We start from the raw sequence: 14254 nt of genomic DNA on the forward strand, positions 1-14254 counted from the left end.
CCCATCCCACTGACTTGCTGCAGCTTTCCTTGGGGCCCTCTTTTTATTGGTTCTCTCCTCATCCTAACCTCCGGAAACAGCACTTTATTGTAGGAATCTGCAAATTCAGGGCCTTTGTGCCCAGTAGTTGACCTCTCAGACACTTAATAGCAATCACAAGCTTTCCTGCTGCCAAAACAAATTTGAAGATGCCTGATCTTTTAAACTGCTACAACCCTTTACCACAGAGGCACAACTATTTCCTGCCGACTGAGCACATTCCCAATCAAAAGCATTTACAATAGCTGGAATAAAAACAGAAAATGCTGGAGAAGCTCAGCAAGTCAGGCAGCATCTCTGGAGAAAGAAACAGAGTTAAACTTTCAGGTCGATGACCTTTCATCAGAACTGGAAAACGAAAGGTCTTCGACATGAAAAGTTAACTCTGTTTCTTTCTCCACAGATGCTGCCTGACTTGCTGAGCTTCTCCAGCATTTTCTGTTTTTATTTCAGATTTACTGCAAACGCAGTATTTTGCTTTACAATAACTGGAACTCACCCGAATTATTCTAATGGTGGGTGTTATTCGTGGACTACCTTACTTCCGCCGGAGATTATGCTCCAATGGAAAATCCAGGCTTTAATGTGTAGGTGAAAAGCTGTATTGGCAGATATTGACAGCTTATATTTATCATCATAGCAATGAAAAAGATTTGGATTTGTTTTCAAAAGTAGAGAGAATATTTTATTGGCCAATATGATTTATTAGGAACTTATGATTTTAGATACACTAAATTCAAATATTGCATTATCAGTTTCTGTCATAAATTGTGGGATGTCTTTCAATTATAGTGGGGTTCAAATCCAAGAATAATAGAGAATCATTTGCTCCTGTATACTGGAATGTTGTTTCACCTGTAGGTTTCATGACAAGTTGACAGTATTTGTGATAAATGAGGCAGCTGGGATGAGTAGGCTTTTAATCTGAGCTTCTAAGAAGTGGCTAGAGACTTGTGAGCTTCAATAACACCAGGTGAACATGATCATTCACTCTGAAGTCAGCCATATCTGATAATCTCCTACCAATCCCTTTATACAATAAGGGCTCCCTTGCCAAAAAAGTGTAATCACACTCTCCTCTTCCTGCAGTCCAATCCCACTGACTGATGATTTTAAAATTCTCATCTTTGTTTTCAAATCATTATTCTCTATACCATATCTCTATATTCTACAATTTATGACAGAAACTGAGAATGCTAACCATGGCACCGTGGAGCGTGAGGCAGTCCAAGGGGGGAAGGAACAGAATAGAAAGGTTGTAGTCATAGGGGATTCGATAATTAGGGGGATAGATAGAGCCCTCTGCAGTCGCAACAGAGAGTCCAGGAGGGCACGTTGCCTACCTGGTGCAAGGGTAAAGGATATCTCGGTGCAACTGGAGAGGAACTTGAAAAGGGAGGGGGAAGATCCAGTTGTCATGGTCCATGTTGGGACCAATGACATAGGGATGAAAAGGGAGGCGGTCTTGCTAAGGGGATATCAGAACTTAGGAACTAAATTTAAAAACAGGACCTTACGGGAGGTAATCTCAGGATTACTAGCCGAGCCACAGGGATAGATAGATTAGGAAGGCGATTGTGTAGCTTAAAGACTGGTGTGGGAAGGAAAGGCTCCATTTTGCGGGTAAGAATGTGGAACGCGCTACCACAAAGAGTAGTTGAGGCAAATAGCATCGATGTATTTAAGAGGAAGCTAGATAAGCACATGAGGGACATGCTCCATACAAGCCTCCTACCACCCCTCTTCATCTAACCCTGACAGGGTTAGATGAAGAGGGGTGGTAGGAGGCTTATATGGAGCATAAATGCCGGCATAGACAAGCTGGGCCGAATGGCCTGTTTCTGTGCAGTAGACTCTATGTAACTCTATGTATCATGTTCAAGGCGTCCAATGCCTCTTTCCAGCGGGCGCCCTGGAAACCTTGAAGTTGCTGGCTTCCAATCTGGCAGCCGGCACACTTCCAGGTGAGATCAGGCGCTAGAGATCATGCCCCATAATTTGTCACACAAATCTAATTTTTCGCCCAAAAATCAGGCGTGATGGGACTAATTTCGCCCTCCAGTGTCCCCAGGATAGGAGAGAAAACTGGAACAACATAAATATTTTTAAGACCAACCGATATCATGCTACTTTGGTATAAACATATTTTCCTTTTTAAAAAGCTTACATTTATAAAATGAAATAGCACATGATCACTTTTTGGAATCATCATTCTCAGATAGCTTAAGTTCTCCATATAAATGTTCAAACTTCTAAAACATATATTTTGATAGGAGTTGATGTAATTGAATAATGAGTACACCCTCCATTGTGTAGTGTAGCACTACCGCCATGTTAAAGACAGAGCAGGTAGCCCAATATCGGTCATCTATGGGTTGCTGTGGGCAATCAGCAGCAGCAGAATTGTTAAACACCACAAAATCTGCAGCCTCGTGGCATAGCACATCCCTCACTCCTCGATCGCCATCAAGTTGGGAACCAACCCTGGTTCAATGGGGAACATATGAAGCAGCACCAGACATGCTTTAGAATGAGGTACCAACCTAATGAGGCTACAGCACAGGGATACCTGCATGCTAAACACCAAAAGCAGGTTATAGAGAGAGCTAAGTTGTCCAATGGTTCAAACCAAAGCTCTGTAGCCCTTCCACTTCCAGTTGAGAATGGTGGTGGACAACAGGAGATGGAGGCTCCACAGTCCTATTATACTCCTCCAGAGGTTCCCACCATCATAGATGCCAGTTCCAGCCAACTCTTAACTATACCATCCATATCAACAGCATGGCTACAAGAATAGGGGAGAAGCTAGGCACTCTGTGATGAGTGGCTCAACTCCTGACCCTTCAAAGTGGCTCCACCATCTACAAGTCAGGATTGTGATAAAACACTCAACACTCATCTGGGTGGGTGCAGCCGCAACAGCACTCAAGCTCGACATTATCCATGACAGAGTAGTTTACTTGATTGGTGCCACTGCCATTGAACTATTGGGCTCAATTTTCAAAGTGAAAAACAGGTGGGTTGGGGGCGGGGTGGCATTGAAAATTGCCACTATTTCAGACCCGCCCCCAAACCCGCCCACTTCCGGTTTTCACTGGGGCGGGAGGAGGGGCGGGCGAACAACCCGCTCCCAGGAGGCAGGTCGGGTCTTAAAACCATTCACGAAGGCTTTGGGCCGCCATTTTTCCGGACTTCTCGATTTCAACCCCGGGGGGGGGGGGGGGGCTGGGATTCCCGGGCCTTCTGTTTTATGCCTAGTGAAAGAAGGCGAGAAGGCCCAAGATTAACAGGTAGGTGCCTAGAAAGGCACAGCTTGTGGGCCCAGAGGAGCAGGAGTGCTCCCCCAGGCCCAACAAGCCTACCTGCACCAACCCCCCAACGATCGTGGACACTCCCCAACTGATCCCGGACCCCCTCCCCCAAATCGTGCACCCCCTCTCCCCCGATTGCGGACCCCCCAACCCCAACAACCCCATGACTGACCCCTGCTCCCATCACCCATGAGTCACGACCCCCGTGCCAACCTATGCCCACCCATGCCCCCCCCATCCATACAAAGACTTACCTGCAGATGTCTTCTCTCTGGCTAGTCTCCCATCTGACTGACCAGCCTGTCAGAATGACAGGAAACCCACAAAAAAAAGACCTCCTTATGTCAAAATCGTAATGACGTCCAGGTAACCTGTAGTAATGGGTTTCCCGAACTCAATTTGATCCCCCTGCCCCCTTCCCAGCTTGGTTTTAAAATTGAGCCCAATATCCACCTTTTCCATCACCAATGTACTTTGCCTGCAGTATGTATGATCAACAGGATGCACTGCAGCAACTCACCAAGGTTACTTTGACAGCACCTCCCTCCTTTTTGATCTCTACTACCGAGAAGGGCAAGAGCAGCAATGTTGTGGGAACCCCATCACCTTCATGTTCACCTCCAAGTCACACACTATCTTGACTTGGACATATATCACCATTGCTTCATCATTGCTGAGTCAATATCTTGGACTTTTCTACTTAAAACCATTGAGGGAGCACCATCACCACATTGCCTCCAGTGGTTCAAGGAAAAGACCCTTTGCCATCTTCTCTGGGCAACTAGGAACAGACAATAAATGTGGCCGTACCAATGTTGTTCATATCCCAAGAACAAACAAAAAAATCAACGAAGAGCAAAATTAGACAGTAGAGCACTGAAGAGAGTCACCAACAATTGAATTTTCACTCTGATCACTTTTATTTTTTTTTCATCAATTCTTATGCCATTTGTCAGGAATGCATGAAAACACATAGTTCTAACATCAACACATTGGAAAACCCTTGGTCAATCATATTTCCCTTACAATCATTGAGTTTATTTTTTTTATACAGCAACATATTTCCCACCCTAAATTCCATAAGTTATTGCAGATCGATGCATCAATTCAATGGTTGTTATACTGTTAGTTGGTAGCTGTAAGGCTTTTGTATGTCAATAGCATCCCCAGATAGCACCTATTATACACTAAAGGAGTTCTACATGTTTTTCGAGCCCATCTAGGCACTTTCTCTACATCAGCAATTGCTGGATGCCTGGTAATTGGTTAATCCTGAGTACAGATTCAAAGGGAATGACAGTTCTGATCCACTTTGGAATGGCACGATCTGGTAAACACTTGATTTCACACTTAAGACTTAAGCACACTTGACAACATCTAGAATTACTAACCATAACTTCTCGTTAAACCTAAAGCATTGGATCAACATATCAAATAAAAGATTTAGTTTATTCTATGCAAATCAAAGTATAAATAAGTTCATTTGGATACTTCCCCTTGCATATTGTTGATGAGTATTTTCCCTCTTGTATAGCAAGTACAAAGTGAATCTACAATTTAAACAATTTCCCAGATCTGAAAAAATAGGAAAAAACCCCCCAGAAAACACAAAACCAATCTATACTTTGATATCCTGATAGTGTACTCTTAAGTGCCATGTTATTCCATGACTGGCCATGACCAGAGTTAATACATAGTAACTGTTAGGATGTGTACAGTCCACGATGATACAGCATAAAATACAAATATGGTATCAACTTGTCAAACTTCACCAGATGAGGAAAGAATAAACAACCAGGCAGTTTGTATTTTACTGAATCTTAGTTACTCCAAATGGCTTATTTTCTTTTAGATGGTGTGACAGCTCCTAATACATGCCTGCTACTGGAAATTAATGTTAAATTAAAAAAATACAATCAGAAGCTATGTGTAGACTTGAGATCACTTTACGAGGTATAGTTTTAATTCATCTGAAAAACAAATGTAAATAAGCCTGCTTCAAATAAGAGATCACAAAAATGTCTACTTGATCACCAGACACTAGTGATGCGCAGACATTGCATATTTAGTATTCAAGAAGGCAGTGCCATGCTCATGGCAGTTATGGTTTACCAGAAGACTCTGTGAGTCAACCTCATTCACAATTCTTGGCCACAAACAGGCCTGATAAAATGACAGTTAATTTTGACTGAACAAGTTAACAGTTAGTGTTGTTTGTTATGCAATCATTTAAGTTCGACTTGAAAAAAAATGCTTTATAATACAAAGCGGACTCATTTCAGCATATCCCAACCACAGAAGTGTTTTTTTTCCAGTATTTACAGTCTGTAACTTCTGACTTTATTTAATTCATTGCTTTACTAAAATCTACTTTAACTGTTGCAATTTCTTCCCAAGAAGAACTATGGCCAGTCATTAAAGTTACTTGACACTGTTGCAAGTGAAGCCCTTGGGAATTTTTCCATCCTGTCAATGGAAGATTAGACCAGAATTAAACAAATCCAGCAGCTCTATTCACTATGCCCAGCCACTATTCCTCATCAAATAAGCCAAGAATCTCCTACATTTTTGAAATTTTAAGACGCCGGCGAGTTTTCTGTTGGACCTGCAGCTGGAGAAGGTGGAGCATTCTGCTCGAGGCTGCTTTCGTTTGATGGAAGTGGTGCTTTCTCTGCCACTCTCCACTGTATGATGCTGGTGTCCTTTCCTCCTGTCGAAATCAAGTGACCATCATTGTAGGTGAAGCTGACATTGGTCACATGGCTACTGTGTGCACTGTAAACATGACTTGGAGCCTGGAAACACACAAGAGAAAGATCCGGTAAATGGAAGGTTTAGGCCTGTTCTTTTTTTTTTAACACAGCTGCAGATTGTAACTAAAGGATTGGGAAATAGATACAATGGGAAATTAATATTTATCTATTTACTAATATTTATCCATCTGCTATCATTGGGGACTTGCAGGTGCAGCAAGCAATTAGGAAGGCAAATGGTACGTTAGCCTTTATTGTAAGGGGTTTGGAGTGTAAGAGTAAGGAGGTCTTGCTGCAATTATATCGAGCTCTGGTGAGACCACACCTGGAGTACAGTGTACAGTTTTGGTCTCCTTACCCAAGGAAGGATATACTTGCCTTAGAGGCGGTGCCACGAAGGTTCACTAGATTGATCCCTGGGACGAGAGGGTCGTCCTTTGAGGAGAGATTAAGTAGAATGGGCCTACATTCTCTGGAGTTTAGAAGAATGAGAGGTGATCTCATTGAAACGTATAAAATTCTGAGAGTGCTTGACGGGGTAGATGCTGTTTTCCCTGGCTGGAGAGTCTAGAACTAGGGGTCATAGTCTCAAGATAAGGGGGTAGCCATTTAGGATCGAGATGAGGAAAAATTTCTTCACTCAGAGGGTTGTGAATCTTTGGAATTCTCTACCCCAGAGGGCTGTGGATGCTCAGTCATTGAGTATATTCAAGACTGAGATCAATGGATATTTGGACTCTAAGGGAACTAAGGGATTTGGGGATAGGGCAGGAAAGTGGAGTTGAGGTAGAAGATCAGCATGACCTTAATGAATGGCAGAGCAGGCTCGAGGGGCCGTATGACCTACTCCTGCTCCTAGTTCTTATGTATGGGTTTCAAATAAACGTATCTATACATATTGGCCCTCATAATGATAATCAAAGTTTCATTTCTGACGGAGGGCAAGTTTTAAGTGTGGAATTCCTGTGCAAATAAACTAGGGATCTGCTGTGGTGTCCAGGAACATAGGCTGTTTCATAAAGAGAGATGTCAGAATGATCAGGCAATCCATAGGAATAGTTGGAGATGACTACGCTGTTTTCATAAGGATGCCAACACTACCATTTTGCCTCAGCTGTTTATGGTATGCAAGTCAAAATGAAGGTAGATGTTACCATACTCTAGGATACATGAAACTGTTTTATAGCGTTTTCATATTCACTTAGGAACATAGGTGAGAACTACATTAGGGAAAAAAACATTGCTAAGTAAAAGAAAAGAGTGCCTATTCTGTGGAGTTAAAATCCACAGGATTGTATGATCAGTTACTGAGGTGGCTTGAGACATTTTCACTAATGAGATAGGGTAAATGTACCCGTAACTTTGATGTTAGATGTATACAGCATGAGGTGGGACACTAACCAGCAGTCAGTGGGGCAATGAATGAAGTACCATGGCCTGCTGTCACTGGGCTAAGCTTTTCCAAGATTTTGCTCATACGTGTCGGAGCGAGTAGTTCCATCAAAATTCATGTAAATCTATTTTCCTCTTGGACTAATAAATTGGTAACATTTCTGAACTGGATTTAAAGAAATAATTTTTATTTCTCTGCACTCACACTCTAACTGGTCATCGGATGACATTAAAAAAAGCCAAAAGTACTAGTTACACATCCCAAATTTCTTTCCTATCTTCTGGGGGAAGGAACTTGCATTTCAGAGAAATAAAAAACACTTCTGCAAATGGTCTCTTAAAACGGTCTTCATGAAAAGGCAATGGCAAACCTTCCTTTTCTGTTTGAGGAGGTGGAAAAACCAGAAGAACAACATTAAAAACAATAATTTCAGAGATCCAGGTTTTTAAAAAAAACTTATAAAAGATTACACTGATATACAGAGGCTTAACGTGCCTTTCCGATCCAGGAATGAAAATACAGGCCTGGTGAGTTGAAAGTTTCTCTCCTGAGAGCTTGGACAGCTACAGGACAAACTGCCTCTAATTTGATCCTAATTATCAGTCCTTGATCACATCAAGCACATGTGATTTTGTGTTTTGACATGTTTTTTGTCACTATGTCATGTTTTTGTAATCAAAACAAACGTAGGAATATGTTGTTGCTTCTTACAACTTAATTTTACTCGATAAGAGCTTTTTTCAATATTCTAACTAATTTTGAAAAAAACTGTGTTTTCTCTTCCTCTTCTCTCCCAGGCAATAGTAATCATGACTACAGGTTCTACCTCTGCTCTTTCTATTGCATGTTCGGATACCCATTCTATATTGATGCGCATAAATTCAGCTCTTGTAATTCCTATTGTCTACCATTTGGATCTCTCTAATACCCTGCTCAGCGAAAGATCAGTTAATGCAGATGGTCCAGAACAAGCACATACTGCAAAGCACAAATTTTTCAGATGCCTTGTTTACTGGACTCATCCAGCAGTGATGAATAATACTCCGTTGTTCAGCCATTTTCTGACTTGGTGCTGCCAATGGGGAGCCTTACCCAGATTTCCAATATACATTCCTGGCAGGTGAGACTTCCTGCCTGCAGTATAAACTTAGAAAATTACCTCTTGTATGTACAAAATATCTCAATAGTTTCCTGTTATTTAGCATCATGACCTGCTGTAAAATTTACAGATAAGGGTATGCAGAGAAAAATCAATGCTGTCCACTGCTTGTATGCCTGATAATTTTTTTAGAAACAAAATTATAATGACAATCTAATGAATCTGTACAACTTAATGTGTACCAAGAGAGTTCAGTGTCATTAGAACAAACGTAGGAACAGGAGTAGGCCATTCAGCCTGTTGTGCCCTTCATAAGTACACGGCTGATCTGTACCTCAACCCCATTTACCTGCCTTTTCTTCGTATCCCTAATATCTATCGATCTCAGTCTTGAAAATTTCAATTGAGCCAGCATCCACAGCCTTTTGGGGAGCAAGTTCCAGCTTTCCACTACGCTTTGTTTGAAAAACTGCTTCCTGATCTCATTCCTAAATGGTCTAGCTCGAATTTTAAAACTATGCCCTCTTGTTCTGAATTCCCCCACCAGAGGAAACATTTTCTCTGCACCCTAACAAATCCCTGTATCATTGTAAAAATCTCGATTAGACCACCCTTCAACTTTCTACATTCAAGGGAATACAAGACAAGTTTATGCAACCTGGCCTCATAATTTAACCCTTTAAGCCCTGGCATCATTCGGGTGTATCTGCACTGTTACCCTTCCAAGGCCAATATATATCTTACCTGAGATATGCCCAAAGCTGAATGCAGTACTGCATATGGGTCTGACCAAGGCTCTATACAACTAAAGCATCACTTCCTCACTTTTGTATTCCAACCCCCTTGATATAAAAGTCAACATTCCATTGGATCACTGGATTCAAGCTCTGATTCTACTATGGCACCGTAACCTTTAGCCTAGTAAGAATATGTAGGATATAAAATCTTATTCACCTTAGGCTTAGAGATGGGGTATTGAAAGATGTGAACTTTGCAGAAATCGTCAGCAACTGCCACCACTTTTTTGCTGTGTGATCTGCAAAGTGCATTAATATCTGTTCCATCTGAACCTTCGGGCCATACTCCTGTAAGGAATGAAAAACACATGCATCATACACATTCTCCTTCAGTTTCCAAGTGACAAATGGATGTTCTTTTTAAAAGTGGGGAAAAAAATCTGACCCGCTTATCTGACATACAGAAAGTGAACATGATAACCAATGAATTCCTGAGGAGGATTAGTTTTCCTAGGGATGTCTTGCATAAATGATCAATTTCTCCATCAACATAAATGTTAATTATAAGCTGATCACCACCTAAGAATGTGAGGAAAATACTATGTCCAATAATACCTCACTGTCTACAGTTCTAAAGAAATAGCACTATCAAAATGTATAGTTGTACTTTTGTGTGGGGGGGGGGGGGCGGGGGGAGTGCATTTCAACTGTATTTTGTACCGTTGCTAGCACAAATATATTGTAAAGTGTAACATCTCATTCAACTTGGTATATCAATCTTTGGAATAAAGGTCAAAAATTACAAATGGATGCTTGTTGAATTTGGCAAAAAAATCTGGCACTTTATAACTTTCCAATATCCATTGTTTATATAATACCAATTGTTTTATGAATGGTTCCTTAATAATTCATTTTCTTGAATAGTTATGTCAGTAAGGCTTGAAAACAGAAGTGAATCAATTTTAGGTAATCTTCAATTCATTTTTATAAGCAGTGATAAACATTGTTTTCAAATGCAATGCTGTAAGTCATATTGTCAAGTCTCGTAAATTTTAGAATGTGATATGAACAGAATTAAATAGCTTAGTTCATCAAATATCTACAGTACTGTTTAAATAAATCAGTAAATGCTGTTAATTACTTTCTTTATGGCTAACTGAGGACTGACTGGTCTAAAGCTCATTTCCTTTGCATGCACTAATTAGAGGGTAATGAATATTGGGGAGTGATTACAAGGCAATAAATCTAATTGTGGGTTCAAACAACATCAATCTGAAAAAGCAAAGCTTGGGAGATTGGTATTTGTAATTTTCGGCCACAATCCATCGTTAAAACAGAGTTCATAAATAAATTATTTTAAAAGGGAATTAGACACTTGCTTGAAAAGGCAAAATAATAAAGGGCACGGGAAGTGAGCAGGAAAATGAGATTGGACTAGGTAGCTCACAGAGAAAAACACAGGTAGACTTGATACATTCAGCTTGTTTCTGTGTTGTAATATTCTATAATTTTATATCTGTATCCGAAACCTTGAGAGTAAGCTACAACTCAAAACCTGATGGGAAACCTGGAAGTACGGGGTCCCTGGACGTCTGTACAATTTAGAAGTAAGGACGTTTTTTTTTTGTACTTTTCCTGCCCGACAGGCCAGCCAGGCTGGCCTCAGTCAGACGGGAGAAGACGTGAAAAGGTAAGTGTTAGATTGGGGGGAGCTCAGTCATCCGGGGGGGGGGGGGATCAGTCAGTAATCCGGGGGAGGGAATCCTGGCCCCCAGGGGTTAAAAGCAAAAGAACTGTCAAAATGGAGGCCTGCAACCTCCTTAATCGCTTTTAATGACCGACCCGCTCCGAGAGCGGGTTGGTTGCCTGACCCTGGTCCCACCTCTGTGAAAACCAGAAGTGGGCGGGTTGGAGGCAGGTTTTGGATTTTTATAATTTTTACTGCCCCCAACCCACCCGTTTTTCCCATTTAAAATCATGCCCCATATCTCTGAATTGTGCTATTTAAAATATATACAGCTTCATGTTTACACAGAACTTCTATTCTGGTTTTGGCCAGTATTTGTACCACTTATGGCAACTGGTGTGCTTCATATCCTTGAGTATGATCCCATACAGATGAAGGGATTAACCGCTGCAGATTTATCAAGAACTAATCTGCATTGGATTATTGGGACATTCATCCAGGATAAATATATTAAAGAAATAACGCTGTTGAGATTGAATGTAGTGATCTTACTAAAAACAATTTAGAAAAATAAGCTATTCTATCAGATTTCTTTTACCAAAAAATATTCTTTTTTAGCTCCACTGATGGCTAACACCAAACAAGCGGTGAATTTCCATGGCGACGCTTCCTTCCGTCCACCGCAACTTTGGTAGAAGAGCTGCAGAAACCCAGAAAAACAGCCTTTATGCCATTTTTCCAGGGTTTCCACACCTCTGCCGCTGAAATTAGGGCGACAAGCAGGAGATCCCTGGTGGAAATTCACTCTCACGGTGTGGTATTTAGTGACAGATGAGAAAGGGTCCACATTTAATCCCTAGTCTATACTCAAGTTAGCTAATCTCAGCTGGGTTGGCAGATGAGGAAAAACAATTGGCCAAGTGTCCTTAGGCTGAGGTGGGAGCGAGGGAAAATGCAGTCAGAACTCCTCCCTAAGTTACCCTTGCTGCATAATGCATGTGTGTGAATATCAAGTAATGACAGATCAGGCTTGGCTGCGATGCCCTCCGCAGTCACAGAGCCTGCTCACAGTGCCTAGGCTCACACATGAAGAATGACCAATTGGGTGAAGTACTAGAGGGCTGCCACAGCAACAAATACCCAGCTGTCATCCTTAGTCAATCATGCCAAGTTTACATTCAGTTTGCAGCCAGCTGCACGAGACCGGTGTTGTGACCCAGCACGAATCTCACAATATAAAAGCCCTAATAAGTTTCATAGCATCTGATCTTGTCCTTGGCCCCTAATGTTATTAGCCAACCATTTGACAATATGCTGATGAGCTATGTTAAAAGCCAGTAAAGAAGGATAAAATATCTATGGCAAAGAGTTTTCATGAATCAACAAATTAAATACGGGACTATTTAACTCAATTATGCAGGAATGAACAAATCTTTTATTATTTTAAGTCTGCAATATCCACTTTACTCTTCTTGTAGTTACTTTGTGTTTTTGTACTAAAAACAAGAAATGCTGTAAAGAGAGAAGACAGCTTATGATGTTTTGGGTGTGTACCCTACATTAGAAGGGTATGCACCCAAAATGTCATAACTTGTGTTTTCCCTTTAGATAATGACTGACGCACTGTGCTTTTTCAGTATTTCTTGTTCTTATTTCAGATTTCCAGTACGTGCAATTATTTTTGTATTGCTCAGTGTTTATCATATTCAGTTTTTATTACTGTAGAATATCAGTGTTCTAAAATTATTCCCTTAGTGTCTTTTTGCATGACTCCACATTCCTGTGGACATGATCTCTTCTGCAAATATTTAAAAATACCAATGTAATGTTCCTTGCTGTTTGCACTTGCTTCACTGCTAGTCTTTACCATTGAATTAATGATATCTATATTAAAAAGTTAAGAATTTAAAATGGAATCCATATTTAAAAGATAACGATCTAGAGATATTTGGTCTCAAATTACATTTGTAAATTTTGAGTATTTTCCCCTCCAAGAAACAGATTTCAGCCAATAACAATATTAACAGCAGCAAAATTGGAGCATGTCAGTGGGAAAACAGTAAAGTTTGTTCCAAATTTCAAGAAAACTTAAAAATCCTGTAGTTGTTGTTAAACAAAAAAATATATACTTGATACAAATAGAAACGTTGAGTTTTTTACACCTAGGAATACCATCTTTACAGCATGAATTAGAGATAAAAGTTAAACCCTTGCTGAATATTTGAGCAGATGTTTCCATCAGAATTTTTTCTTGCAAGATGACAGAACTGCAAGTATCTAGGATTATATTCTTACTGTTTGGGATTTTTGCATTTCACTGACAAGAAACTTTTCCTTTATGTGACCAAGCTTTTCAATAAATGTCAAGTTATTTATTAAAAAGTAAAACATGACAGTTAAACAGAGAGAGATTGTGTCAGAAAAACATTTGGGATTAAAAAGCAATACATTTATTTGAACCAATAAAACTACTACTTTAAAAAGAATGCAATTTCTAAACTACAAAGAAAATGTCAATATTGATCAAACTAACTCCATTATCAGTAAGTAAGGAAACAGTGATTCTGTCAAATGCTCTCAGTTAATACATACAAGAGCAAGGGGCTGCAGCAGTTTCGAGATTCAAACTTGGTTTGAAAGTAGGCTCGAGTTATGTAAGGTATGTAAGTAGTGCCTCAGAGACATTTATAAAAAGAGTATGATATCACCCCTCCACACATAATGGTTGAAAAAAATCTTAATTCTATGATAAATTCAAAATCTGTTAACTAGTAATTCATTTGGGACCCATATACTTCACCAGAATAAACCATCCCACACTTTAATTATTCAGCAAATGGCACTAACCTATCCATTACTCCTTGGCAGGCCTTTAGTTTACATAGACATCAGTCATTTGCTCGGTTCTCAACCACTCCATGATGTAATTTTTAAAGAAAATAAATTCTTTGAGGAAAGAATTTATTCACAAGTCTAACAAGACCTCAGTTGTACAGAGTCCAATCTCAAGACCAAAACCAGAACACTGCCACTGAGAATGATCAAACCAGAGGCCACTAATCATTACTGTATTTAATTTCTCTTGTATTAAAGTGAATTATATCTATATTGCACATTTATAAGTTGCACATTACACTGTTTCAGATTTCTGATTAACTCATAATTGAGGATTCTTAGTGGACAAAATCTCTTTAGGCACCATGTAATAATTTATATCCCAGTTATGACAAATTTA

The 14254-nt window shown here is 40.1% G+C and overlaps 1 protein-coding gene across 11 annotated transcripts in view; it reads right to left on the reverse strand.

Moving 5' to 3' along the window:
* Positions 1-4246: 4246 nt before the first annotated feature.
* LOC137324491 (echinoderm microtubule-associated protein-like 4) overlaps positions 4247-14254 on the reverse strand; it is a 350494-nt gene continuing 340486 nt past the window's right edge. For all 11 annotated transcript variants that reach the window (XM_067988817.1, XM_067988815.1, XM_067988814.1 and 8 more), the window contains 2 exons: positions 9550-9680; positions 4247-6145 (listed from right to left, as the gene is read on the reverse strand). In XM_067988817.1, coding sequence (XP_067844918.1) covers positions 5927-6145; positions 9550-9680 — 350 coding nt within the window. In that variant the 3' untranslated portion in view covers positions 4247-5926. The remainder of the gene's footprint in view (positions 6146-9549; positions 9681-14254) is intronic.

The sequence above is a fragment of the Heptranchias perlo genome, chromosome 8 (assembly GCF_035084215.1).
Source record: "Heptranchias perlo isolate sHepPer1 chromosome 8, sHepPer1.hap1, whole genome shotgun sequence".
In the NCBI taxonomy this organism is placed as follows: Eukaryota; Metazoa; Chordata; class Chondrichthyes; order Hexanchiformes; family Hexanchidae; genus Heptranchias; species Heptranchias perlo.